Here is a 27,844-nt window from a genome sequence, read left to right as displayed (position 1 = left end):
TTAGACTTGGTCTAAAATTTCCATCGGGTAGCCGGTCAATGACCGAAGAAAAGGTTTCGTGACGCGAGGCAGTTATTCCCTTCGACTGACGTCTGATCAAGACCCAGTCGATTGACTTGGGCGAGTGCTCGTGCTCCGCTTGAGAAAGGGGCTGGCATCGTTTACTAGGAGGAAAGTGACTGTTAGGTGCATCTACTCGTCCCCGTGAAGGGGATGAGTAGTTTTGCAAAAATTTGGACTTTGTTTTTGTTGGGGCTGGACCCCGTGAAGGGGATGCCTACGTACCTCGGATGAGGATCAAGCCTTTCGTAGTTCGTTTGACCGAGTGAAAGTGGCTATAGTAGCGCATTCACTCGGACGAGTAGAAGTGACTGTTAGGTGCATCTACTCGGTTTTTTTTTTTTTTTTTTTTTTGGGCGAACAGTGACCTGTTGGTCATTCGCTCGGAGAAAAGGGATGAGGCGTTTCTATTGGTAGAAGAGGCGAAGATGCATCGAGTTCCAGGCTCGTGGGACTGCCTCTCCGCGGGAAGTCTCGAGTCGGTAGACGCCGGGTTTGACGACTCGAGTGATCTTGTAAGGTCCCTCCCAATTGGTCCCTAACTTTCCAGCGTTGAGCTCCTTTGTGTTGTCGAAAACTTTGCGGAGGACGAGGTCACCGAGCTCGAGAGGGCGCGCTTTTACCTTCTTATTATAGTAGCTCTCGATCTGGTTCTGGTAATTTTGGATCCGAAGAAGCGCCTGATCACGTTTCTCCTCGAGTTCGTCAAGGGCATCGAGGAGCATATCTTGATTAAGTTCGACGAACTGCGGCATCTTGGCGCGCCGAAGACTCGTCACGTTAACTTCGGCGGCGGCCATTGCTTCCATCCCGTAAGCAAGAGAGAAAGGGGTGGATTTGGTTGCACCACGAGGAGTCGTTCGGTGCGACCAGAGGACGCCGTCCAGTTCGTCGGCCCAATGGCCTTTCTTGAGGTCGAGTCGCTTCTTGATCCCATCGATAATAATCTTGTTGGAGGATTCCGCCTGTCCGTTTCCTTGCGGGTAGCGGGGAGTCGAAGGGCTTAGGCGGATATTCCACTTCTTCCAGACGAAGGTGCGGACTTCCTTGTCCGTTACCTGAGAAAATGCTTCAGCTTCAATCCACTTAGTGAAGTAATCGGTGAGGACCAGGATGAAACGACGTTGGCGCGAGTTCGGCATTGGCCCGATGATGTCCATCCCCCACCGCATGAACGGATAAGGGGCAGCAGATGTCCGCAACAGCTCGGTGGGACTGTGGATGCTCGGAGCGTGACGCTGGCATTTGTCGCATCGACGGGCGTATGCTTCGCAGTCAGTGTTCATAGATGGCCAAAAGAATCCCAAGCTTCGAACCTTAAGGGCAAGAGCTCGGCCTCCCGAGTGGTTTCCTCCTGCTCCGTCGTGAGTTTCAGCCATTACTCGTCGAACTTCATCGCCCTGGATGCACTTTAAAAGGACCTTGTTCGCGGTTACTCGGTGAAGTTCGTCGTTCATGATTACGTAGTGGGCGCTGCGTCTCTTCAGGCGTCTCGCTGCCCACTTATCTTTTGGCAGTTCTTCACGTATGAGGTAATCTAGGAACTCGGCTCGCCAGTCGACTGGGGTGTCGTCATGATCGGGCATCTCAGTGTCAGCTTGATCGGTGGTGGATCGTCGGGTTGTTGCGAAGATTGGAGCGATGGGGAGATTTTCGTCGAAGGAGGATCGATGCTCGGTCGATCAATCCGATGTATGGGTATCGTCCTTTTGACCTGGTCGTGGAGTTTGCTCCCGAGTGCGGCTAAGGCATCGGCGCAAACGTTCTCTCCTCGGGGAACTTGGTGAGTTCGAAGAAATCGAATTCCCTAGCAAGCTCTTGAACCACCCGGAGATACGCGTCCATTCTATCATTGCGAGCATCGTAGTCGCCGCTGAACTGGCTAGCGACGAGCTGCGAGTCGCAATAAGCACTCAAGCGTTTGGCTTTGACGGCTCGGGCGAGACGGAGACCGGCGATCAACGACTCGTACTCTGCTTCGTTGTTAGAGGCCGGGAAGCCGAAACTGAAAGACTGGCGAATGAGTTCTCCTGTTGGCGATTGAAGCTGGACTCCCGCACCGGATCCTTTGCTCGTTGATGATCCGTCGACATGAAGAATCCAATTGGGGCTTGGAATGTCGAGGTCTTGTGCAAGATCTGGTGTGAGCTCGACGAGGAAGTCGGCGAGGACTTGAGATTTGGCGGCTGTTCGGCATTTGTACGTAATATCAAGCTCGCTCAGTTCGATTGCCCACTTAGTTAACCGCCCAGCTCTGTTGGGATTTTGCAGGACGGTGCGGAGCGGTTGGTCGGTCAACACTTCGATAGAGTGTGATTGGAAGTAGGGTCGTAATTTCCTCGCAGAATCAACGACGGCCAGAGCCAGTTTCTCGAGGGTTGGGTATCTGGTCTCCGGACCGGTCATCCGTCTGCTCGTGTAAAAAATCGGACGCTGCTCGCCACGGTCCTCTTTGATTAGGACGCTACTGACAGCTGCCGAGGAGACAGCGATATAGAGAGACAGGACGTCTCCTACGTCCGGTTTGGCCAGGACGGGAGGAGTCGTCAAGTACTGCTTGAGTTGAACGAACGCGTCCTCGCATTTGTCGTCCCAAATGAACTTCTTGTTCCCTCGGAGGAGATCATAGAAGGGGAGCACTTATCGGTAGATCGGGAGATAAAGCGATTGAGTGCGGCGATGCGTCCTGTTAGTCTCTGCACTTCACGGCAGTTTCTCGGACTGGGGAGATTTAGGACTGCTGAGATCTGTTTCGGGTTAGCTTCTATCCTCTCGCTGCGTGACAATGTAACCAAGGAATTCACCCGAGGAGACGCCAAAGGTGCACTTGGCGGGATTCAACTTCATCCCGTACTTGTTTAGGATGGCGAAGCATTCCTTTAAGTGCGTTAGGTGGTCGTCGGCTCGGAAAGATTTGACGAGCATGTCGTCGATATAGACTTCCATTGTCTTCCCCAGCTGGTCGGCGAACATCCGATTGATGAGTCTCTGGTAGGTTGCTCCAGCGTTTTTCAATCCGAATGGCATCACCTTATAACAGTAGGTTCCCTGATCAGTGATGAAAGCAGTTTTCTCCCGGTCGTCCGGGTGCATCAGGATCTGGTTGTAGCCCGAGAAGGCGTCCATAAACGTCAGCATCTCGTTACCGGCCGTCGATTCGACTAGGCGATCGATGCTAGGCAAAGGGTAGCTGTCCTTAGGACATGCTTTGTTGAGGTCGGTAAAATCGACGCAGACGCGCCATTTACCGTTCTTCTTCTTAACGACCACCGGGTTGGCTAACCATTCCGGGTAACGAACTTCGGTGATAGAGCCGGCACCGAGTAGACGCTCGACTTCTTCTGCGACTGCTTTGGATCGCTCCGGTCCCAACTTTCTTCTCTTCTGCCGGATGGGCTTGAAGTTGGGGTCGACATTGAGTTCGTGAGTTGTGATAGCAGGATCGATTCCTTCATATCAGACATTGTCCAGGCGAATGAGGAAAGGTTTTGCTTAAGAAACTCGAGGATCTTCTGTTGCATCTCGTCGGGTAGGAATGCGCCTACTCGGACTGATTTGCTCGGGTCCGAGTCGTCAACTGGTACCTCCAGAACTTCTTCCTTTTGCGGACAAACTTTGCTCACGGGGGGAGAGACTGAGTTGACGAGCGACTGGGAGCGCTGAATTTTAACCGCGGCGATTAGGAGATCTCGCGCAGCCTGCTGATCGCCTTTCAGAGTTTTGATCGATCCGTCTGATCCTGGGAACTTAACACACTGATGGTACGTTGATGCGATTTCTCGCATTGAATGTAGCCATGGGGTGCCAAGTATAACGTGGTAAGGGCTTTGGAGCCGACCACAGAAAATTTGACCGTTCGCGTGACTCCGCATGCATGAACCGAGAGGCGGATCGTGCCTGCGATTACCTCTGACGACCCGTTGAATCCTGTCAAGGTACGAGCAGAAGGCTTGAGGTCGATTCCCATTTTCACGAGGGTTTCGCGGAAGATGATATCGACCGAGCTCCCGGTATCGACAAGCACTTTCGTGACGTCGTACTTGTCGATGCCGAGCACGACGAGCAAAGGATCGTTATGAGGGAGGTGCACGCCGAGTGTATCGTCAGACGAAAAAGTAATCGGCTGATCGTCTACTTGCTTCGGGGCCATCGTTGGGAAGTGGTGGCTTGCCTTCGATGGTCTTTGACTGCTCGAACCGAATCGCCGCAAGGGGGTGACCCGCCCATGATGACGTTTATCCGGGGACGAGTTTGTGTGCGCCTTGCTCGGAGCATATCACGAAGGTCGTTACTCGCTTCGGCAGTATCTATTTTCTTGCGGTTGAGGGTTGTCCGCAAATCGTCGATCTTCGCGTTGAGTTTGTCTCGCAAATCGCAGTTCGGCTTTTCGGCGGACTCCTGGTGAGAGGATCCTTGCGCTGAAGCTTTCGCGGCTCGGTTGAAGTCGATTAGTCGGCGGAGATCGGTGGAGACTGGCGCTTCCTCGGCAGTGGGTCGGAGCTTTCGCTCGAGGAGGGAACGAAGGTCTGTGGTGTTGTCTAGGGTTTGCATGTCGTCGTCCTCGTCGGCCGAGGATCCTGGTTCGTTCTTTCCTTGAGGTTGGACGCGGATCACTTCGATGCGCTGGCGATTGGCCGGCTGATCGTCATCTGCCGAGTCATCGTCATCGTCGGTTTCTCGGGCAGCTTTCTCTGCGTCCTTTGACTGTTTATCGTTTTTACGGTTTTTGCCCTGCGATTTTCGCTGAGCCTTCTTGTCTTTGTTCCTGCTCCAGCTGTTTTCCCCTTTTGGTTTGGGTTTTGGCGGCTGGATCTTGTAATCTCCGCTTTCAATCGAGGAGAGGAACTGGGCGTAGAGAGATTTGCACTCGGTCGTGTCGTGTCCCTTGACGTCGTGATACTTGCAATGCTTCGTAAGATCGATGGGCGTTCTGGTCGGTCCCGTCGCCGAATCGACTTTAGCCACGGTACCAGCACTCGGAGTACTGGGAGACGCATCGGTAGAGTCGGTCTCTCGTTGATAGACATTCCATTTTTTATCGTGCATGACCATGGTTGAAACAGGGGCGTTGTTCTCGTCCACGACGTAGAGGAGACCCCCTTTTTTGCTGCCATTATCACCTGGTGTGTGCTGGCGTGGCTCGGTCCGAGCACCCGCACTCTTGGCTGCAGCAGGCTTGGCGGCGTTCTGCTTTCGGATTATCGCCTTGGTATCTTCTTCCATTCGGATGAAGTTGTGAGATCGGGCGATAGCGTCAGGGAGCGAAGTTGTAGGGTTGGAATATAAGTCCTTACGAAACTTTGAGTTGACAAGGAGAGTGTTCATCAAGGCGTCGATAGCGATGTGATCAGGGACATCGACTCGCGAAACGATCGTCTTGAACTTTTCCATGTAGTCCTTGAGGCTTTGGTCCTTTGTTTGCGCCATATTCCACAGGCTGGAAGCGGTTGCTGCTCGCTTGGTAAACATGATGTAAGTCTTGAGGAATACAGCTGAGAGGTCTCGGAAACTGCGAATCGAGTTCTCGCCGAGCTGCGAGAACCAGGTTAGCGCTTGTTCGTTGAGTGTTTCGACGAAGAGCTGACAGTATCCTGCGTCCTTCTCTTCGTCGGAAAGGCGAGCTCTGGCCATAGCTATGTTGAAGGCTGTTAGATGCTCGACAGGGTCGCCACCGGGTTTGTACTCGGGGAGGCGGAGCTTTTCTATTTTGCGGAGCTGGACCCTGGTTAGCTCGCTAGCGAAGGGCGAGCGCGAAGTGGAGGCGATGACGCTGTCGATATGAGGGGCTGCGCTCGTCGCTTGGTGGATCTGCGAGCTCATTTGTTGAAGGCTGAGTTTGAGCTCGGCGATCTCGCGAATCGTCGTCGGGTCTGCTGTCGTCGGAGTTGGGTAGACGGCAGGGGGCCCGTTAGGGTCAGGTTCGTCGACGGCGCGGTCTTCCGCCGGCGTTGGAGGGAAAAGATGCCGGCAGACGGGCTGGGAACGGTTTGTATGTCCAGCAGGAGCGGTGAGAGCAGCTACAAGGGCAGCGAGCTGCTCGTTCGTCGTTTTCTGGACTTCTTCTTGATGCGCGAGACGAGCCATCACGGAGCTCATGAAGTCCGACGAGAGAAAAGGAGGAGGAGGCGGAGGCGTAAGCTCGGGCGCTTCGCCGGAAGAGCCGGGGTTCGAGTCACCAATCGTCATATCGGTCTAAGAAACCTTACTCTGATCGGCCCCACGGTGGGCGCCAATTGTTTGAGGTGAGTTTGGTCAACAGAAAGTAAAAGAACTCAAGAGTGGGATGAACAGAGACGTTTTATTAGAGTCGGAATAACGAGGGTACAAGAGCAAGAAAGCCGGCTAGTCGATGCTCGGTGAGCTCCTAGCCGGAAGTACAAGAGAAAGCGGCGAGATACTAAGAGAGTAATGGAAACCCTAATCTGGCCGCAAGTCTGTGTATCTAAGTGGTGATGTCCTTCCTTCCTGTCCTCAACTCCTTATATAGTCTCTTAGGTCGGTTGGCTTTGACCTAATCCCTTCTCTTTGTTTTGGGCCTTTGGCTTACAGGCCCAGTTGAGACAATTGTTCGGCCCGAGCCGCTTGGTCGTTACCTTCGGCTGCTCGTCGTCTATCCAGAGTGGTCATGCGCCGAGTCGCGGCTTGTCGGGAGCCGGCTTCAAGCTGATCATCCTTTGAGTGATAGTAACGGGCCTCCTGTTCGCTGGGCCTTGTGGGTGGTGACAATCCATCCCCAACATACACCTAAGGTATTCGTACACCTTATGTATACTTATGTATACGTACACCTTATATATTCGTACACCTTAGATATTCGTACATCTTATGTATATGTATACTTATTTCTTGAGTTATAGTGAATTAGATTGTATTAAACGTTAGGCATAGGGTTCCGGATTTACCCAAGGGTTTCAGATTGTTTCGGATTATGGATTTACCCAATGGTTCTGGATTTACCCAAGGGTTCCGGATTTAGGATTCAAGGTTTAGAGTTTAGGATTTTAAGTTTAATGTTTTGTTGATGATTTTTAATATTTAAGATAAATGTAGACAAATTTGTTCTTCCTACCATTTTGACAAAAAATGAAAGATCCATGTAGGTTTTCAAGTTTATTAAATTTACCCAGATTTATGAAAATTACCCATAAATTTATATAATTTTATGAATAATTTATCATTTATTTGGGTAAATTTCATAAATATGAAAGTTTCTTTTATGGGTCAAAATGTATAATTTATTCGGATTCTGGATTTACCCAAGGGTTCCGGATTTACCCAAGGGTTCCGGATTTAGGATTCATGGTTTAGAGTTTAGGAGTTTATTTTTAGTGTTTTGTTGATGATTTTAAATATTTAAGATAAGAAGTTTATGCGAGAGAATTTGGTCAAACTCAGGTTGAGTCTTAACTTCTTAAGACATAAAAATCACTAGATACTTGACATGGAGGCACCAAATTATCCTATATTTTTTGGACTTAATCTTGGTGTACCCCTAGAGTAAACCTTAAGGTTCACCAACCAATAGAAATCACTCATTTCACAATTGATATCTTTTAAAAAAGTAAACAAAATATTGTCGAGTTATATTACATTTTTAAAATAAAAATATTAAAAATAAAAATAATAATATATGCAAAAAAAAAAGATTTTTAAAAAGATTTTAATTTCGTCAACAAAACACTAAACTCTAAACTCTAAATCCTAAACCCTTGGATAAATACTAAACTCTAAATTAAAAACATTAAACCATAATAGTATTTTTAAGATTTAATGTTTTAGTGTTTAGTGTTTTTGATTTAGAATTTAGGATTATCCAAGTGTTTATGATTTATCCAAGGGTTTAGGGTTAGAATTTAGGGTTTAGGGTTTAGAGTTTAAAATTATCCAAGGGTTTAGGGTATACCCAAGGGTTTAGGGTTTAGGATATAGGGTTTAGGGTTTAGAATTTAGGGTTTAGGGTTTAGAGTTTAAAATTATCCAAGGGTTTAGGGTATACCCAAGGGTTTAGGGTATACCCAAGGGTTTAGGGTTTAGGATTTAGGGTTTAGGGTTTAGTGTTTTTTGACGATATTAAAAATAGTTTTCAAAAATTCATTTTTTGTAACGGCTATTATTTTTATTTGTTTTTATTTTATTTATTTTAAAAACATAATATAACTTGACAATATTTTCTTTTCTTTTTTAAAAAATATTAATTATGAAATACTTGATTCCTATTGGTTGGGTGAACCTAAATGTTCACTCTAGGGGTGAACCTAAGGATAACTCTATTTTTTTGGGTGAAATAGCACTATAGCGAATATCTTTTTCAAAAGATTATAAGCACGGCTCTACCTATGACTAATCAAGAACTTTGGATGATTGGAAATCTGCAGGTTGTACTCAATATGGGATTATATTGGTTCTAGCAAGTAGATATGATCCTTGAAAATTAAAGTTATTAGATCAGTTCATCGTGAAAGGTGTAGGGTTTGTCATTTTATTAACAAATTTGTCATTTCATTAACAATTTTTGTCATTTTATAAACATAAAAATTATAACGAATGCACTTTGCTGACATATCCCAATTTGTCATTTTATTTTTGGGAAAAAAATGTAGCATTTCGTGAGTGTTTCTATTTTTGGCAAAAACAAAAAGTGTGAGATCAATTTTGACCAAAAAAATGTAAGATTCACGTAGGTTTCCAAATTTATTAAATTTACCCAACTATATTAAAATTAAATGTAGACAAATTTGTTTTCCTGCCATTTTGGCAAAAAATGAAAGATCTATGAAGGTTTCCAAGTTTATTAAATTTACTCAGATTTATGATAATTATCCATAAATTTACATAATTTTATGAATTATCATTTATTTGGGTAGATTTCATAAATATGAAAGTTTCTTTTATGAGTCAAAATGTATAATTTATTGGGTAACTTTCATAAATTTTAGAGTTTACATCGATTTTATATTAATTCGTATAGATTTATGTTGACTTTATATATGAAAAAATATGTATTATATTAAAAGTAGTTGCTCATATATGATTTTTAAATATTAAATATGATCCAAAAGTTTAATGAATAAAGAATGTTTATGGGGTCCACAAAAGTTAGTTGTTAAAAGTTAGTGGGAAAAAAATTATTTTTTATAGGCAAAGTGGATTTTGAGTCCCACGAAATTACTTTTCCAGCTTGCCAAGTTTAATAGGCAAAAAGGTTAAAAATGTCATAAATTTATTCTCTCTCTACTAGGTTGCCCAATTGCCTAATATAAACTTGAGGTGACCCATTTTCCTAATTCAAACTTAAAAGTTGCCCATTCCCCTAATTGACCCTAAATTAAATGGGTACGACATTACCGGTTCATTTAATAGGACAATAACCGGTTGATACATTTAAATTAAATGGGTATGCTCGAATGTTTTACAGTTTAAACCACTCCAGTACAAAACCTTGACCTTTTCATCATCACCTTACAAAATAAACAAAACGTAATTTAGTAGTATACACTGGTAAACTGATACAAGATATTTCCTGCACAGCTTGATTGCTACTAACTAATTTCATGTTCTACTAGACTGCTAAAGTGTTCATTTCATTCTAAAACAAATCGTTATGAACAAAAGTCAAGAAGAAATACATTATTTAGTAGTTATGTTTGTTTCTGATAATGTCCTTCTGTTCATGACAAGCAGGCCATTATATCAAGATAGACTAATTAATTTACACGTAACAGAGGCAGTAATTGCATTGTACAGCATTGCCGTGACAAAAAGACTCACGAACTCAACTCATGCTTACTAATTTACAGTCATTTACTTTATTCGTTCGTTTCCAGGCTGAAGTAATTAACTCAAGCCTGGTGATCTCTGTTGGACTAATATTTTGTGGATACAGTTTCTTAACTTACTATTTCTATTGAATCCTCAAGCAATTTACGTTCGAATGAGTTTATTTTGGCAAAGTCTCCAATAGAAATAGTAAGTTAAGAAACTGTATCCAGTTTAGTTTTCGGAAATTCTGGGTTACTCAGTTTATCAATAGTCTATTAACCGTTATCTGGCTATATACATTTTACAATATGATGAAGTTAATTTTTTCATATTCTGAAGTCAATTCTTATGGTGTAAGAGCTTGACTTTAGTTCGTGACAGAACACCAAAATTTATATACATATGTATTTAGACTGTAATAGTGAGTTTTGTCACTATGTATGTACTGTGTCCTATATACTATTTAAAAAAAAAATAGAACTGTGTGCATCACTCCACAATATAGGCGGGTCTTCACCAGTGATTTATGGCATAAACTTTGTGAGCAAGGCAAACCAAAATATTAATTAGTGATCTCTTTCATTTTTGGTAAAAATATCGCAATGGCATTAAATTTGGAGAGTGATTGCATAAATTTGGTAAAAGTTAATGCGTAGAATGGTTTAGGCAATATTCTATAATATCACACTTTGCAATTTATGATTATATTCAATACATTTTCGTAGTTATTATTAGTTTCCTTCGGGCATATTATATAAACAAGCTTGAATTGTTGTCATTTTATATACTCCCTCCAACACGAAAGATATTAAAATTCTTCAATTCTTTACTCTTACCTCACCATCTAGCTTATTATATCTTTTTAATTATTTTATAATAGAAATTATACAAAGATCATCTTTGGCTTTTCAAAAGTACAAAATGTATGTTTCTAACCTGAATCGGCAGCCATAGAAGTTGCACAATACATCCCCTCTGTGAAATTCTTGATACATCCCCTCTTTGTAAATCTTTTCGCTACTCTCACTCCTAATTAAGTTCTAACTACAATATGTTGGTCAAGACAATAACTATGGTTATACTAACATTTTGGATTGTTCCCCAGAACCAAGTTAAACAGTCTGACATGATTTAACAGGTTTATGTGGTGATTATTATCTTTGATGTTTAATTTACTCGGAAGACACATTTTGGTTCAAGTAATTCTCCCTTTTCAGTCGTGTTTTTTTTGTGTGTATATTTTCCTTTTGTTGCCCGACAGATAGTGTATGATAATTAACATATGTTCAGCTATTTACTTCGAGTGTTTCAGTTTGAGTATTTGATGAAATATTACGGGTCTCATTTTTACTGAACCAGCAGATAACTTATAAAAACTTACATGACATGCGTAACTTATATAGTATGGGCCTCATTTTTTTCCAAAACTAACTGAAGTCACTGTTCTAAAACATAACTCTTTCAACATAATTTTTTTCTTATCAATGTTAGTCGCGTAACAGTAACTATAGTCACGGAAACCACAAAATATATACTATATAGTATTTATAATACTTTATAATTTCAGATTTTGTGTCATGGAGAAAAATAATTATACATAAAAACTAAAATTTTGTAAATATATTCACCATGCGCAAGGCGCAGATCTTAATCTAGTTTATAGTTAACAGAGAAATGTTGCTTAGTATGTTCAAACCTATCGATCGTTCATTTATAGCATAACACACAATAAATGTATTACATTAAAGAAGCAATCGAGACCTTAAGATTAACGTGAACGACTTTAATGAATATTTACTCAGAAAACAGAAAATTAACCAGCTTCCTTCTCATCATCTTTATTTGTTTGGTTGTGAAGTTTTGGTTTCATCGTTCATCGAGGATATATATCAGTAATGGTTGCGTTATCCACAGAGAAAATATTATTGTTGCTTGACCGCTCACCAGTAGATTCTTGGTTCTGATTATTAGGATTGTCCCGTAAGAAAAATCCTGGTTGTCGAGGAACCCGTAAAGACATTGTCTTACTATTGAGCATAGATATAATCGTTGAGAAACTAGGGCGGTGTGCAGGTTGTTCTTGAACACATAAGAGAGCAATTTGTATGCATCTAATCACTTCTATCCTCTGGTAATTAGATTCCATTGTTTCATCCAGGAGTCCTAATGCTGATCCATTTTTCCAAAGTGTCCAAGCCTGAAAATGCGGTCACTATGGTGGTTAATGATCACATCCTACGACTTTTTCCAAAGCCAAATTAATTAATATATAACTCACAAACGTGACCAAATTGTCGATGCCACCATCCGTCCTACTGAAGCTGCTGTTCCTCTTCCCACTTATTATCTCAAGAACTAATACTCCAAAACTATATACATCTGTCTTCACGGAGAATTGCCCGCGCATTGCGTACTCTGGAGGCATGTAACCACTGGAAAACAAGCAAATAAGTATATATAACAAATCTTGTTTTTTTAAATAGCTACATCTAACTTGATTAGGTAGAAAATATACTAGGTTCCAACGACCCGTCTCGTGTTGGCTTGAGTTTGTTCCATTCCAAAAATCCTTGCCATGCCAAAATCTGCAATCTTCGGATTCATGTCAGAATCTAAGAGAATATTACCAGCTTTGAGGTCTCTATGTATAATTGTGAGTCGCGAATCTTGATGAAGATAAAGAATTCCTCGACCAATGCCTACAATGATTTTGAATCGTTTTTCCCAATCCAACTGATGTCGCTTCGTTGGATCTAAAACATCCACAAACGAAAAAATATCTCAACATGTGAAAAATTACAGAACTAAATCAGTAAATAAAATAAACACCGGCTGCTTTCAACTTACCAAACAAGAAATAATCAAGGCTTTTGTTGGGCACATACTCGTAAATGAGTAATTTTTCTTCTCCTTGGACGCAAAACCCAACAAGCCTAACAAGATTTCGGTGCTGAAGTTTGGCTACAAGAACAACCTCGTTCTTAAACTCTTCATCGCCTTGTCCTGATGTTTTGGACAACCTCTTCACAGCAAGTTCTGTTCCGTCTTGAAACGTACCCTATATCATTAGTAACATTTCTACAATTAAGAACACTACAGTTTCCAAGCTGATCATTGGTTGATTTCTTGGAGTATATTGTCACCTTGTAAACGTCACCAAATCCTCCTCGACCTATCTTGTTTCTCTCTGAAAACTGATTTGTTGCAGCTTCAATCGTCTTAAAGTCAAATCGTAGTGAGCTTGAACTGGTAACATCTGTGTAAACAAAAGCAAGTACATTCTTAGACTCTTTCTCTAGAAAAGCTGATATCTCCAATAATGTGATAAACAACATTCACAAAACTCACTTCCAAGTTCATTTGCTCTCCGTAACTTAATTCTCCTCCATAAACAAAACAATAGAAGAAGCAGAACCAGGATCACAACAACAGACACCACAGTGACAATCATTGCAAACTTCCCCTGTTTTGTTTGTGCATCCCCTGATTCTATCATTCATTAGTTATTTTTACAAAAAAAAGAGAGTCAAAATCATCATCATCCAGTCTCTTAAATCTAGTTCTTACCTTTATTAGTCAGATCTACTGGTGGGGGTGAAGACGCAGGTGACAGAGTATTTTTACCAAAAGCTCCAGAAAATGGATAAAGATCCCACCGGAAATAACAGCTGGGCCGAGAAACAGCACCACCTTGCTTTCCAACGCAACATGATTGGTACTCGCTTAAGCTTTGGATAAGACACGTCTTGCAATCCTCTGGAGATATGTCTGACGTGCACTGCATCAACGCGTACACATCTTGGGAGTTCGACACTGGTTTTGTCTTAGCCGCATACGAATCAGAAGTTGATGGTAACGTTTCTATCATTTGGTCGGCAAGTTCCGTCAAATTCAACCCCAATAATTCTCTTGAGTTGTTCACAACTAACGATGGCTGCAAATCGAGCGATCCCACAAAAGAACGGTTTGAGTAGCGGACGAGACAAAGGGTCTCGTTATCGCCACGCCACCAGAAAGCTTCTGTGTGATTTCGACAGCGCTGTAACAACCCATCAGACGCAGCCTTGACGCAAACTGAACAGAGGTCCGACTCAGCACCGGGGATGCACATCCCTAGTGCGTATGACTTCTCCGGATCTTGACCGACGGATGATGCGTAGAAGCCGTCTTGAGATGAAACGGTAGTGGGAAGAGAAGCGAGGATGAGTCGATGGTTAATTGCGTACAGGCTTTCTGGTCGGAAGTAACCATTTTCCAAGCATGATTGAGCATGGAGAACACCAAGAATGCTTAGGTTGACCAACACCCAGAGGGTTGTTGACAAGTCTTGTGTTACCTTCTTGCTCATCTCAAAAGCTATGTATAGATGGAACTAGTTTTGGAATGTTCATTTCCCATCCAAGAAACAGAAATCATAAAGAACGACAAAGACTTATCACAATCATTTTAAGAACAATTAGATAAAAGTGATGTATTTCCCTATGTTTGTAGATCTTATTTTATTCAGAGAGTTTGTAAACTAAAATATAAAAAACGTAAATCCTATTATTCCTTAGTTATAAAACACGTGGTAGTTTTTTCACTAAGACATATACATGCAATAAAATAAAAAATTTGTCAACCATCAAAACTTATTTTTTAAAATGATTTTTTTACATTGTTTAATTGTGTTATTACAATTATTATAATTGAAGTATATTTTGGATTCGTTTGGAAATATGAATATTACTATAAAAAGAAATATAATGTTGTTTGGAAACATGAATAGCAATATATTGAAAGAAAAATAATGGATTTAAGTTATTAAGAAAAATTAGAAATCCATTGTATTATGAGAAACTATCTATCTAGGCTAGTTTTAAAATATACGAAGATTGACCAACTTAAAATTGATTCAAATATATACATATATTCAAAATTTTATTTTTTACTAAAATTTTCCAATAACCATTGTAAGAAAATGTTCTCAATATATATGAGAAAAATACAGTGCAAAGCCCATTTTAAAATATCAACTTAAATTATGGTTTTTGTATTTCATATTAAATTTCAAATATAATATATAAGATTATTTATATGATGATACATATAAAATATTATTATTTATATGATTACATATATGATAGTACATATAAAATAAGATAAATTATATGATGACACATATATTATAAATAATGATGATTATGTGTGGACGTTCAGGTACTCATTCTAATTCGGTTTGGGTCTGTTTGGGTTTTGAGTTTTCAGGATCAAAGATTTCAGTTTCATTCAGATATTTCTAAATTTCAGTTTAGATTCGGTTCAGATATTTGCGGGTTTGGTTCAGGCTCGGATAACCCATTTAAATTATTTTTAAAAATTTTAAAATTGATTATAACATTAAACTTCTCAAAATCTATAAACAAGACAATATATTACATATAAATTTGAATAACTTATTTCAGAATAACTTATGTCAGAATATCTAAATTTAACATATAATTAGTTTTTTTTTTTAACTCTGAGAAAAGAAATGTTTGAAAAAACAGGGTATCACCAACGACAATAAGAAACATAGAGCAAAACATAAGGGAAAAAAGACACCCTTCCACAAAGAAACACGACCTCAAGTCATAGCTTCATTCAGTCTTCCAAGGAAACCATTCAATACGAACTCCAGAAAATCACCATCTAAACAACCGTTGACCTCATCGCTTCTTCCACAAGTAAACTCCTTAGCCAGACCGGATCACCTTGCGCAACATACGACTGTATTCTCCTCTCCTTTGTTACGCTACAAGCTATCATGAAAGCCGCTTTGTTGGCACCTCGTCGCACCGTCAAAACCTCCCATTCACTAATCTGACCAAGGACCTCTCTTATTTCCTCTCCGTATGCTCGCAATGCAGGCCAAGCTTTTGATTTGCTTACCACCCCCACCACTTCCGAATCTTCCATTTCAAAAGAAACTTTCACAATTTTATGAGCGCACATACTCTCCGCCGCCCAAATCAAAGCCAGTCTTCTTGCTTCCAAAAGCGACGAAAATCCAGTGAAAGCTCTCCTGCTATGAAGCAAAGTTACAACATCACTGCTCCTAACAATCCAGCTCACACCAGCCAACTTTGTCTTTTTTATCCACGAGAGCCCAATGTTACACTTAACTCTTCCACTCTCTGGAGCCTTCCGCACCTCAGCTTTCCTGGCCTTACAGTTCTTCTGCCGAGTTTCTCTATTTGAGGCCTCCATAGCCTCAAACCACCGTCTAGATTCCTCTCTACACTTTTTTACCATTTCCACTGCATCAAAATCTTTGCCTTCGAAAGTAAAAGCGTTTTTATTCTTCCATATATAGCAACCATAGAACCCATGGGAAAATCCTGCAAATCTCCTTTGAAACTCGCTTATCTTTCCCCAAAGTCATCAAATAACTGAAGTTTTCATATAAGGAGCAATGTTCAAATCCTCTTCTAGAGAAAGGTACACCTGAATTCGCCCAAACCAAACGAGCAGCAGGGCAAGAAAACAGAACATGATTGATAGATTCACCTTCTTCTCCACATTTTTGACATCTCGGATCCACTTTCGTTCCTCTGGCTATGCATTCTTCAGCAACTCCCAATGCATTTGACAGAACTTTCCATAAGAAAAAATTAATCTTTGGGGCTGTTTCAACCTTCCACACCTTGCTACGCAAGCCATTGAGCGACAGTTTGCTCTGAGCCAATCTTCGCACCTCAGACTTGTCAAGAGAACAAGCCAGCCAATAGCCCGATTTCACTGAGTATGCTCCCCACTTGGTATGTACCCACTCGTATGAGTCTCTCTTCCCAAAAGCTGGCTTCATTTTCAGAATCTTTTCAATATCACTAGGAAAGAAGACCTCATCAAGCTTCCCTCTATCCCATGTTCTAGTTTGTGGATCAATGAGATCACACACCCGAAGCTCAAGATCAAAGAAGATTTGTTTCCGCATTGGAGCTATAGGTTCATTAGCAAATAACCACTTATCCATCCATACGTTAATGGAATCCCTTGCTCCGACATTGCGTCGTAGCCCTTTAACTAGAAGCGCACACCCAAACAAAATACTTCTCCACGCGTAAGAGGGCCTCGATCCCATCTTAGCCTCCAAAAAATCACCCATAGGATAGTATCTACTTCGCAAAACTCTCGCACATAAAGACTCCGGATCCATCAGCAAGCGCCATCCTTGTTTGGCAAGTAAAGCCTGATTAAACTTTTCCAGATCCTTGAAACCCAAGCCACCATCCTCCTTGTCAAGACACATCATTTCCCATGAAACCCAATGCATCTTGTTGATTCCTTCTTGTGTATTCCACCAGAAATTTGCCATTTCCCTAGTAAGGTTTTTACAGGTTGTCTTTGGGAGCTTAAAGACCGACATCGCATACACCGGCATAGCCATCGCTACAGACTTGAGCAGGACCTCCTTCCCTCCCGTAGATAAGAAGAAAGAGTACCATCCACGGAATCGCGACGTCATCTTCTCCTGTATGTACAGAAGCATCTCTATCTTGGAGCCACTAAAGCATTCTGGTAATCCCAAATATTTACCAGTACCTCCCTCATTGCAGATTCCTGAAATTTGGTTTGGTTTGATTATTTGGATAGATAATCAATAATTATTTTAAGTATTTTTGGTGTTTTGAGTATTCATATTTTCAAAAATGATTTTCTGACACTGTTTAATTATGTTATTACAAACTACGAAAAAATTGCATGGACTATATTATAACTGACAATTCTACATACTTTATGAGGATTGACTTCTGACTACGTCACTCTTAAATATCTTCTAATATTTTGCATAATTCATTTTCTTCAAGAGTTAAACTTAAAATCCAAATCTCTTTATATAGAAGTATTAATGAACTATTAATCAAACTGTTGGACTATGGAGACTTCCATTTAAAAATATGATTTGACAAAGCTTTCTTATGTATCTCGTTCATTTACTATGAACGGTTTCCACTGTTGTTTTTAATTTTATTTCAGTTAATGATATTTATGTCAAATTGTATTTTTAGATATAAAAATCTTTAAATAGAAAACAGCTCAAGTTTTATAATATAATTGAATGTTTGCCATAAATATTAATACCATTAAAAAATCTAAATAATATGTGATCAAAAATTGGATTATGATTGTTATTTGATATGAACCGTATACTGTCAATTAAAAGAATACATTTTTTAGTGGTTGGTCATTATTAAATTCTAAATTCTTAATTGATTGATGAACTGTCAAAAAATAAGTTGATTCCCTTATGCAACTCAGACTGACCAACATTTCTTTTTCTATCTTTCTTAATCTTAGTCCAAAACAACATAAAATTCAATAAAAGTATTATATGTAATCTGCGCCATGCATAAAATGATTTTTTTTGAATATTATAAACAGTACACTTTTTTAATTGAATGTCAAATTTATTGATCAAAATAGCTCATTTACAATGTATGAAAGATTAGGCTAATCTATTGATGAATTAAAGAAGAAAGAATAAGAAAGCTTCTATGTGTTATGAGCTATGATGAAACCATCTTCTAAGCAGCCCCTCCATTGGGTGACCCATGGTGTAACGGAGAGAGGTAATACGGTTCCGTATCTGTTTATCAATAAATTTTGTAAGCATCTCTACTGTGTTCCACGATCTGCCATGGCGATGCGAGTTCCTTTCTTGCCAGATAGCATATAAAACTGTCTGACACGCCATTCTCCTTAAGACAGAGTCCAGACGATTCTGCACAGGCTGAAGGAGAGAGCCTATCATATCCTCCCAGTCAGGCGTGATCATCGCACCCAACATCCTCCCTGCTGTGTTGATCCAGACCATGAAAGAGTAGGGACAGGCAAAAAAACAAGTGGTCCCTAGTCTCATTCACTTCTCCACACAAAGGGCACCCTTGCATTACTACCCAAAATCACATTCGATCTCCGGTAGACAACTGATTTCTTAGAGCGAGCCATACCATAAACGAGTGGCGAGGAACTGCTTGACTGAACCACACAAGCTTTCTCCATGGTACTCTATTCTTTTTACTTCTCTGATAGTTCAAAGTACTCGCCGAGTGGAATCTGTCCTGATAATTAGTTTCATCTCTACGCCACAAGACTTTATCTGCTCCGACTGAAATATTTGGCAATGGAAATGCGTAGATTTTCTCAAAGATGTCATGGAAAGTCCGGTGACCTCTTGCTCTGATCTTCCAACCATTCTCATCAGCCACATCTGCTATAGTAGCCACATCTGCCACATCTGCGATCGACACCCAAGTATTGTGTCTCAATGTTGCCCGTAGCTTCTATTAACTTCCCAACTCCAAGCCAATTATCAAACCAGAAGGATACTGATCTTCCGTCGTTTACTTCATATTTGAGACAGTCATATGCCATTTGACGGAGCTTGAGGAGTTTGTGCCAAGCCCAGGAGCCAGCAGAGCCCTCCTTCACGTCCCAGTAAGTCCCATCATTGAGAAAATATTTCTTTGTCCAAGCAACCTAGAAAGATCCCAATTGAGTAAACAATAGCCATATCAAACATAGCGCAAACACATGAGCTGTATCTCTGAACTTGTGCAGCCCTAATCCACCCTCTTCTTTTGGGGAGAAAACATCCTCCCAAGCCACCTTCGCTTTGTGAGTGATGGTTGGAGATCCAGACCATAGAAAATCAGCACACATGCTTTCAATAACTTTTGTTATCAATAACAATAACAGACCACAGAAAAACAGTACACATTTGTTATCAATAACTTTTTCACATTTGATTAAGGATGGGCATTCTAGTACCATTTGGTTCGATTGGTTATGTTCGGTTAGGATCTTTACGGATTCGGTTCGGATATTTACAGTCTAGGTTTGGATATGGGTTCAGATAACCCATTTAATCTTTTCTTTTTAAATTAAAGTTCAGATATTCTTTAAATTTCTCAAAATCTTAAAATAAGAATAAAATATAACATATAAATTTGAATAATGTATGCTAAAATACTTAAACTTAACATAAAAATTGGTTTGGCTTAAATATTTTGATACGAAATCAATAGATATTTTAAGTATTTTTGGTATTTTGAGTATCGTTTAGCTATTTTAAACATGTACTTTTATTATTTGTATATATTTCCAAGTATTTTGGATAACTTAAAAATCTAATATATTTTGTATATTCTTTTAGATATGGAATTTAGAAATAATTGATATATTTAAGTATTTAAATCTGGTTCAAATATAATTGGATACCCAAAATATTTTGCTTCGGATCGGATTTGGTTCTAGTTCTTTAGATACCAAAATTTTGATGGATATCTAACCAGTTTTGGTTAAAGTTCAATACTATTTTTGGATTGGGTTTGATTCGTTTTCTGGATTCAGATTTTTTGCCCAATCCTATATTTTTTATTGTAACAAAATTTAGACAAAATTGATGATGCTTCATATTGAATTTAGGTATGCAAAATCGTTTAAACCAAAAAACATTCTAGTATATATGTAGTCCATTTAGTTAATTATTAAATATTATTCTAGGTTCATTTAAGAAAAACGATGAACTTAACTAAAAAAATTACCATTTCAAATTGTGAAAATCGACACTTTCAAATTATTATTTGTTAGTGTTGTGATGAAAAGAAATGAGGTTAGGGTTAGGAAAGCAAATTTGTTATGTAATCTATGTTTTCGCTAGGTGATTTCAATAGCTTGCTAAACAAATCTTCAATGTATCGGTCTCTTGAAATATTTTCAAAAAATATAAATTTATAGAATCTTAAAATTAATAGAGTAATCAATTGTTTCTCCATTAATATAAAATAGGATAAGACCTGCGCTTTGCGAAGGGTGAATTTATATAAAAATTATTTAAGAAATATCGTATGGAAAAATAAAATTATATTCTTGATCAAATTTATATTTTTGCCTCTTAAACAATTTTAATTTTTTTTTAATTACATAATTTTTTTACTAATGAGCTGATCTCATTTTAAAAAATATTTTAGGTAAAAAAATCACTTATCGCATAAGAACCTAACATTTAGGCCAAAGAATCTCAGGCCTACTATTTGATTACAATGAGACTATAGGACAAAGAATCTCAGGCCTACTATTTAAGGTTGATCGATGAAAGGTGAAACACCATGATAGTGGGTTGATATAGCATTGTGTTATGAGTTCTAGACTCGTGCTTAATAAAACCTTGAATAGATGTTTGGCTCATGATCGTTTGACACCCAATCCTCCACCCCTAGGCTAGCATTCTCTTTAATTTGAATTTACTTTTACATTATTTTCTGCTTTGTCACATTACCCTCAATCAAAACCTCCACGTTGTTTTAGCTTGATATTGATCCCATAAAGATAAAGTGTAAACTGGTCCTCTGGAATTGAATCTCAAATACTACATCTACACTGTTAGCTTGCAGTAGTAAAAGACACAATTTTAGTGTATCAGTCACCAACATGAATCTATAAAAAACAATAAGGGTGTATTCAATCTAACATTTGATATGATTTGATTTTTAATGGAGTTTTAGATGATTTCAATAAGTTGGAGAGATTTAAGTGATTTTTGTTAAATTGCTCTAGAATATCGCCTACAACAATGAGATTTGAGTATTCATTTTTTTAACTAAGAAACTCCATCCAAACACCCTAAAATCACCTAGAAACTTTAAAATTCCACAACTTAAAATATTTTCAATAACAGTGGATTTTAGAGTACTTTACGAAATGTCAAGTTTAATAACAGTGGATTTTAAATAAATTTTTAAAATTCATATTTGAATAACAGTGAATTTGTAATTTTAAAATAAATCACTTAAAACTCTCAGTTGAATACACCCCCTAATTAATTAAAAACGTCTGAAGAAACCTTTTTAGTCTGTAGCTCGTTGACAAAAAAAAAAGTCTGTAGCTCAATAACAAATGTTACCTTTAAAGTAGGTATAGGGTCAATATAGTGTTCCATTCTTCTTGTGGTGCAATTTACTTTATAACAATTTTGCTACTCCAGAAATCAGAAGTGTATCAATAGATAAGGATTATTTTGTCTCAAACCTAGTTAGATAAGCATATTATTAGTCCTAGTTGTGAATAAAACACAAGAGTACAATATCTTATTCTACATATAGTTTATTACTATAGATATGTTACTTATTATCGTGACAAAAAAAAGATATGTTACTTATTAAAAAAAATAAAAAAAGAGAATACAAACTTATGAGGCCAGACATCCATAGAAAGACCTCAAAACAAGACTCACAGAAAAAATGGAGTGGGTTACACGATCCTTTTCTTGCAACCAACACTCTCTTTACGAAGCTTATTGCGTCAGTTATGATCATAATAGTGTGTTCTTGGACTTCCATATCCAAAACCAAAAAAAAATATATACAAAAAGACCTCAAAATAAAAAAGAGAATACAAACTTATGAGGCCAGACATCCATAGAAAGACCTCAAAACAAGACTCACAGAAAAAATGGAGTGGGTTACACGATCCTTTTCTTGCAACCAACACTCTCTTTACAAAGCTTATTGCGTCAGTTATGATCATAATAGTGTGTTCTTGGACTTCCATATCCAAAACCAAAAAAAAAATATATACAAAAAAAACTAGGACGCCCTATTCATGGCTGCTGCAGCTGCTAATAGATGCGCATAAACGCAGCTCTTTGTGGACGGATGAACCATATTAGTGCCAAATGTTACCTACCATTGGCATGAAACTAGTCAATACATATATAATAAGTCTTTTAGGTAGTTAAAAGACCATCGGGTCTATAAAAGCTAGTCCCATGGCCATTAATGTCTTATTAGCCGCTTCTTGTTCAGAAGAGCTTCTTCAAAGATTCGTGCATAGTTAAGCACGAATCTTCCAGGTCCTCCTCATCTATGATCATCTCCTCTGAACGACACTCTTCACTGCAAAACGCTTTCTCCCCTCTGCAGTTCATCACCAAACAAACATCACAATTTTAGATTTTTCCATACTATTACACATCTGAAATTCCAGATATATGCATAACATACACTATCTAGGTTGTGCAACTCAAGTTACTCAACGATTCTAAGTTTGCGTGTGCATATTCAGAATCGTGTGTGTATATTATTGGAAACGGAACACGCACCTGTACATATATATGTCTTTACCAACTTCAAGTTTCTTGTTGCAGAAGTTACACACGCTAAGGAAGTTTTCCCTGAGAAACATAGAATCTAACTCCGTTTCAAATTGCTTCTCTTTGTTTATAACCTCATTCTTGTGACACTCTAAAACTCGGTCACCATAAATATGAGTGGTTTTCGGGTTAGGACCATGCGCAATGATACAAGTGTAGTCCTCTGACATCTCCATCTCATCCTCAGATAGAAAAGAGGAGGATGCACTGTCTGAACCAATCCCTGGAAAGTACCCTTCTGCTATGGCCTTGGATTGAGACAGAACTCGGGCCTTTCTCGGACAATCAATCTCCCAAAAGGAGTGATTTCTTAACCCGATTGGCTCGATCTCGCCGATTTCAAAAATAACACCAGATCTTTTCTTTTCGACATTCAAGGACATGGTTTCTGCAAAAAACTTGGGATGTTTGTCTTTAAACTCAGAAAACTTGAGCCTCAAGGCTGGTCCAAACACGACATCTTGTGATAAAACCCCATCATCACCAAGATAATCCACAATGCTTAGCCCAACTTTAGCAGGGACACAAGAATAGCTAAGATGAGCAGTGAGTGATGATCTAGGAGATCTGAGGAAGAAGGGCTCAGCCATTGTAGACAACACCCTAAATTCTAGAGGAGATTTAGGGCTCCTGAGAATATCAGAATCTGAGATGCACTTGTTGTTTCTCAGACCGATCAAGAGACTCAGAGCCAGTGGGTTAGTGATCGCTTTGGTGTTGTTGAGTCCGACCAGATCGGTTTGCGGATCTACAGACTGAGACATTGTTTCATCTTTCTGATGAAATCTTGCTCTTGTTTTCAGCATTTACGGTTACGGTTTGTTCGATCTGTTTCATAAACCAAAACATATCAGAGACTAATATAACTTCTTATTATAACCATACCAAGATTCATACATATGTATAAATACAACTTTATGCCGGTATCAGATCAGATAAGTTCAAATGAAAAACAAATATATACGTGAAATCTAGAAGGATCCAAAGAATGAAAATTTCCAAGAATATACCCTAAATATTCTTTAAGGTGATTTTCTATGAGGAATTGCAGCTTGATTTCAGCGGAGAAATGTTTGTAACGGACAAAATAAAATGGTTTGTGATTATTGGCAGCCTACAAATAAGCCTTAAAATATATATAACAATATTCGACGATAAAAATAAAATTCTGAATTATTAAACAAAAAAAAAACATGCAAACTTTGTATAAACAAGAATTAACATGCAATCTTTGTATGGACAAGAAATTTATGCAGAAAGTAAATTCGAAGTAGATGCATAAAAACTACAAGTAAACACTAACATTAACAAGATAGGTTTCTTACATGGATCTTGTAATTTTTTGGTCATGAAACAACAAAGATGCTTATGAAAGAGAAACTGGAGAAGTGGATAGGAAAACAAAAATATATCGACCCGAGTGGATTCTTTAGAGGGGTCAGGAGGAAGGATCCGAAAGCGCGTGAGAGAATCTGAATTTCTTTTCTCTCACTCAAGTTTTTGAAGAAAGAGAAATCTCGAAATACTTGGCTCTCTTCGCACTCTTCTTTATACCAATCTTTGCCCTTTATGCACTGTTGTTTGTTGTTCAAAATATAAATGCACTATTCTTTCTCTCCATATTAATATATTTGTTTATTTTTTGTCTTGGGGGTGTCGGTTTCATACGCTCTTCTTTCAAAAAAAGAACCAAGAAAGTTACAAATTGAACAAGACTTTTCCTTTTATTTTATTTCTACCAAAGATGAATATAATAAATTTGGTGAGAAAGCCTTTTTAAAAAAGAAAAATAATAACTATATAAATAAATTTGGTGAGAAGAGCATGTCAGAGTTTGGGCACCTTTAACTACTTTAGAGGTGAATTGAAAAGTCGGGAACAACATGACATAAAATGTGGATCAAATAATAAATATTCTTTTTTAGGTGACTTTAGAGGTGAATTGAAAAGTCGGGAACAACATGACATAAAATGTGGTTCCAACACCAAAACATAGCATCCACTAATTTTTCCCATTCATGAAATTTTGTGAATGAATTGGAAAAAGTGTGAGAATCACTATCAGTCTAATTTTTTTTGTTCTTTTTCTAAAAAAGGTTGAAGAATTACTTAATTGTAATATACATGCTAAAAGGTGGGTTTCATATTTTAAAACTTAACTAAAATAATTAAAAATATAATTAATATAATTTAAAACCCATTGATACCCAACTGCCCTTCTTATTTACCAAACATAAATATAGAGTTTAAAATTTATACACATAGTTGATCTAATTAATTTAGATGGATAAAAACTCAACCCATTATTAGTGGGTTTGGGTATACCCATAGATAATAACCCATATTAACATCCCTAACTTGACAGTACTTTACAAAGTGGTTTACAAAACTTAGGTTCACCTCCGAGGGTGAACCTCTACGTTCACCCACCAATAGAATTTTAGTTATTTGAGATTTGATATCTTTTAAAAAAGGAAACCAAATAATAAGAATTTAGTGAAATAAAATTATGTTTTTAGATAAATAAAAAATAGTATCAATTATCAAAAAAATTTTTTTTTAATATTGATAAATCCGTCGGCAAATACTAAATCCTAAACTCTAAATTCTAAATACTAAACCCTAAATCATTAGGGAAAGCATGAAACTTTGGGCAAATCCTATATCCTAAGGATCTAAATTTAAGGGTTTAGGGTATAGGTTTTACCCAAGGGTTCATGCTTTCTCCAAGGGTTTAGGGTTTAATATTTAGAATTTATGATTTAGGGTTTAGCATTCGCCGACAGATTTATCAATATTAAAAAACAAATCTTATTTTGATAATTATTACTATTTTTTTATCTAAAACATAATTTTGTTTTACTAAATCATTATTTTTTTAATTTCCTTTTTTAAGAGATATCAAATCTTAAATAATTAAATCCTATTACGGGATGAATGTAGAAATTCACCCTGGGGTGAACTTAATTTTTGTTCAAAAAACAATAACTTACTGAGTAAAATATTTATTTCTGTTTTACTCAATTGAGTGAACATGGAAGAACACTTTTGTTCTCCCTCGGCCAAAATGTCTTTGGTTCTCTCCTTTGAATAAATAGCTTATAGAGGAACTAAACTTTTTGAGGATTCTTTCTTTCAAACACTAAACGATAAAAGGTCGAGAAAAAGTAACGACAAGAAGTATTGTATTTGTGAGAAGACGCGTATACGCGGAGAAATGTTCACGGACGTTGTTATGATCCTTGATAGGACATGTGGGTGAAATGTACCCCTCTGTGTGCTTTTCGTGGCAATCACAACTGGTAAAAAGTATATGCTTGAAAACCAGCACATCTACGAATATTTCAGAAAAATTAAAAACACAAATGTTTTTTTCGTTGCGAGTTTTAAAATTTAACTTTTTGTTTGTTTTGCTAGTGCGCTTGACAATGGATTTACCACCTAATGTGTTATTTACCGACAAATTTTGTTTTTCTAAGATTCGCTTTTGTTTCTATGACCAACGAACAAATGTGTAATCTATAATTTAACAATAAACTAGATCATGACCCGCTCGATCGAGCGGGAGTCAAATTTTTTTTTATATTTGTTTGTACTAAATGTTATACATGATTGCAATGTGTATTAATATAAAATTTTGATAAATAAAAATGTGTACTAATGTGTTTAAATAAGCAATGTGTTTAATTACTAAATTTGATTTTTAAATTTTATGATAATGTAAAGTAATTTTTTATATATTATTTAAAATATATAGTGCTATATATTTTGTATCTTCAACATTTATCATACAAAACTTACATTGGGGTATTATTTATATGAAGATATGTGTAACATAATATATTTATATATTATATAAACATATCTATGATTTTCGCAAAGGCCATGTGCACCCGCACGGGTTTTATTTTTAAAATATATTATATATTGTTTAGTTTTATGTAGTATTGAGTTTGTATAATTCAATTTTGTGTTTAAAGAACAATATCAAAATTGTCTTTCGTATGTAAAAATAACACTTTGCAAGCGCGAGTTGTGTCTTTTTATTGTAACACAAAATTTGATATACAACTTTTGTTTTTGGTACATTACGAAGTTTAATTTTTTAAAATAATTATTACATAATTTCAAAGTGAATTTTATTTCTGAGGTCTAATATATTTTGTGTGTAATGGTTCAAAGCATTTTCGATATATATTATATTTCAGTTTGGTTTGTTTTTAGTATTATTGTATAAGTATAATACTATACAATATTACTTTATTCTATACAATATATAAAGCTATGTGTTATTTTTTTAGAAAGTAGATTAGACCCAACGTAGTTAAAGAATAATTATATCTTTATGTATGTGTCTCTGACTTATCTACCTAATGTTAATTGTACTAATAAAATCAATATGGCCAACGAAATGAATTGTTAAGATAATTCTAATACGGTTAATTTTTTTAGTATTCTTAATATCTATCTTATTTAAATCTTATTTAAATCGACATGTAATAAATGTGAAAACCATATATGGAATATAGACAAACAGAGGAATTGTATTTAAGGAAATACATCAATGCAAAGTTAGACTATGGTACATATTATATATAAAGAATGAGATGTTTAATTTAAATATATGAGGTCCACCTTTAAAATCCATCTAGAAGAAGTTGTAATGTTTCTGATTTAATAAGATAGATTCAACATTTCTAATCAATTCTTTTGCCCGAGTGACTGTCAGCTGACGAATCAAACCATCATTCTCCTCGCTTGCACTTTACATTTTTCTTATCTAACATTTTGGTGAACTTCTTTTTTTTTTTTTGATAATCCAGAGTTCCCCGCTTCGCGGATCATTCCCTG

The 27,844-nt window shown here is 37.8% G+C and overlaps 3 protein-coding genes across 5 annotated transcripts; all 3 read right to left on the bottom strand.

Moving 5' to 3' along the window:
• Positions 1-11,462: 11,462 nt before the first annotated feature.
• LOC108829737 (cysteine-rich receptor-like protein kinase 34) lies at positions 11,463-14,304 on the bottom strand. Of its 3 annotated transcripts, none has more exons than XM_018603335.2 (7): positions 13,387-14,304; positions 13,168-13,308; positions 12,963-13,075; positions 12,667-12,877; positions 12,335-12,572; positions 12,098-12,251; positions 11,463-12,016 (listed from the first exon to the last, which is right to left on the bottom strand). In XM_018603335.2, the coding sequence occupies exons 1-7, from the start codon at positions 14,165-14,167 to the stop codon at positions 11,693-11,695; spliced, it is 1,962 nt and encodes a 653-aa protein (XP_018458837.1). In that variant the 5' UTR covers positions 14,168-14,304; the 3' UTR covers positions 11,463-11,692. The 3 variants fall into 3 exon arrangements, with proteins under 3 accessions (XP_018458837.1, XP_018458838.1, XP_056861766.1); XM_018603336.2 differs by having other exon boundaries at positions 13,168-13,302; positions 13,387-14,303; XM_057005786.1 differs by lacking the exon at positions 13,168-13,308 and having other exon boundaries at positions 13,387-14,303.
• Positions 14,305-18,743: 4,439 nt separating this feature from the next.
• On the bottom strand, positions 18,744-19,503 carry LOC108829736 (uncharacterized). The gene is made up of 3 exons (XM_018603334.1): positions 19,375-19,503; positions 19,189-19,320; positions 18,744-19,124 (listed from the first exon to the last, which is right to left on the bottom strand). Exons 1-3 carry the CDS (start codon positions 19,501-19,503, stop codon positions 18,744-18,746), a joined length of 642 nt encoding a protein of 213 aa, XP_018458836.1.
• A 2,620-nt stretch (positions 19,504-22,123) lies between these two features.
• LOC130509600 (FCS-Like Zinc finger 11-like) lies at positions 22,124-24,521 on the bottom strand. Its single transcript, XM_057005754.1, has 3 exons — positions 24,319-24,521; positions 22,943-23,821; positions 22,124-22,757 (listed from the first exon to the last, which is right to left on the bottom strand). Exons 2-3 carry the CDS (start codon positions 23,797-23,799, stop codon positions 22,643-22,645), a joined length of 972 nt encoding a protein of 323 aa, XP_056861734.1. The 5' UTR covers positions 23,800-23,821; positions 24,319-24,521; the 3' UTR covers positions 22,124-22,642.
• Positions 24,522-27,844: the final 3,323 nt, after the last annotated feature.

Source organism: Raphanus sativus, chromosome 3 (assembly GCF_000801105.2).
Source record: "Raphanus sativus cultivar WK10039 chromosome 3, ASM80110v3, whole genome shotgun sequence".
Taxonomy (NCBI): Eukaryota; Viridiplantae; Streptophyta; class Magnoliopsida; order Brassicales; family Brassicaceae; genus Raphanus; species Raphanus sativus.
Note: the sequence above shows the minus strand (reverse complement) of the source record. Positions and strands in the feature narration are given on the sequence as shown.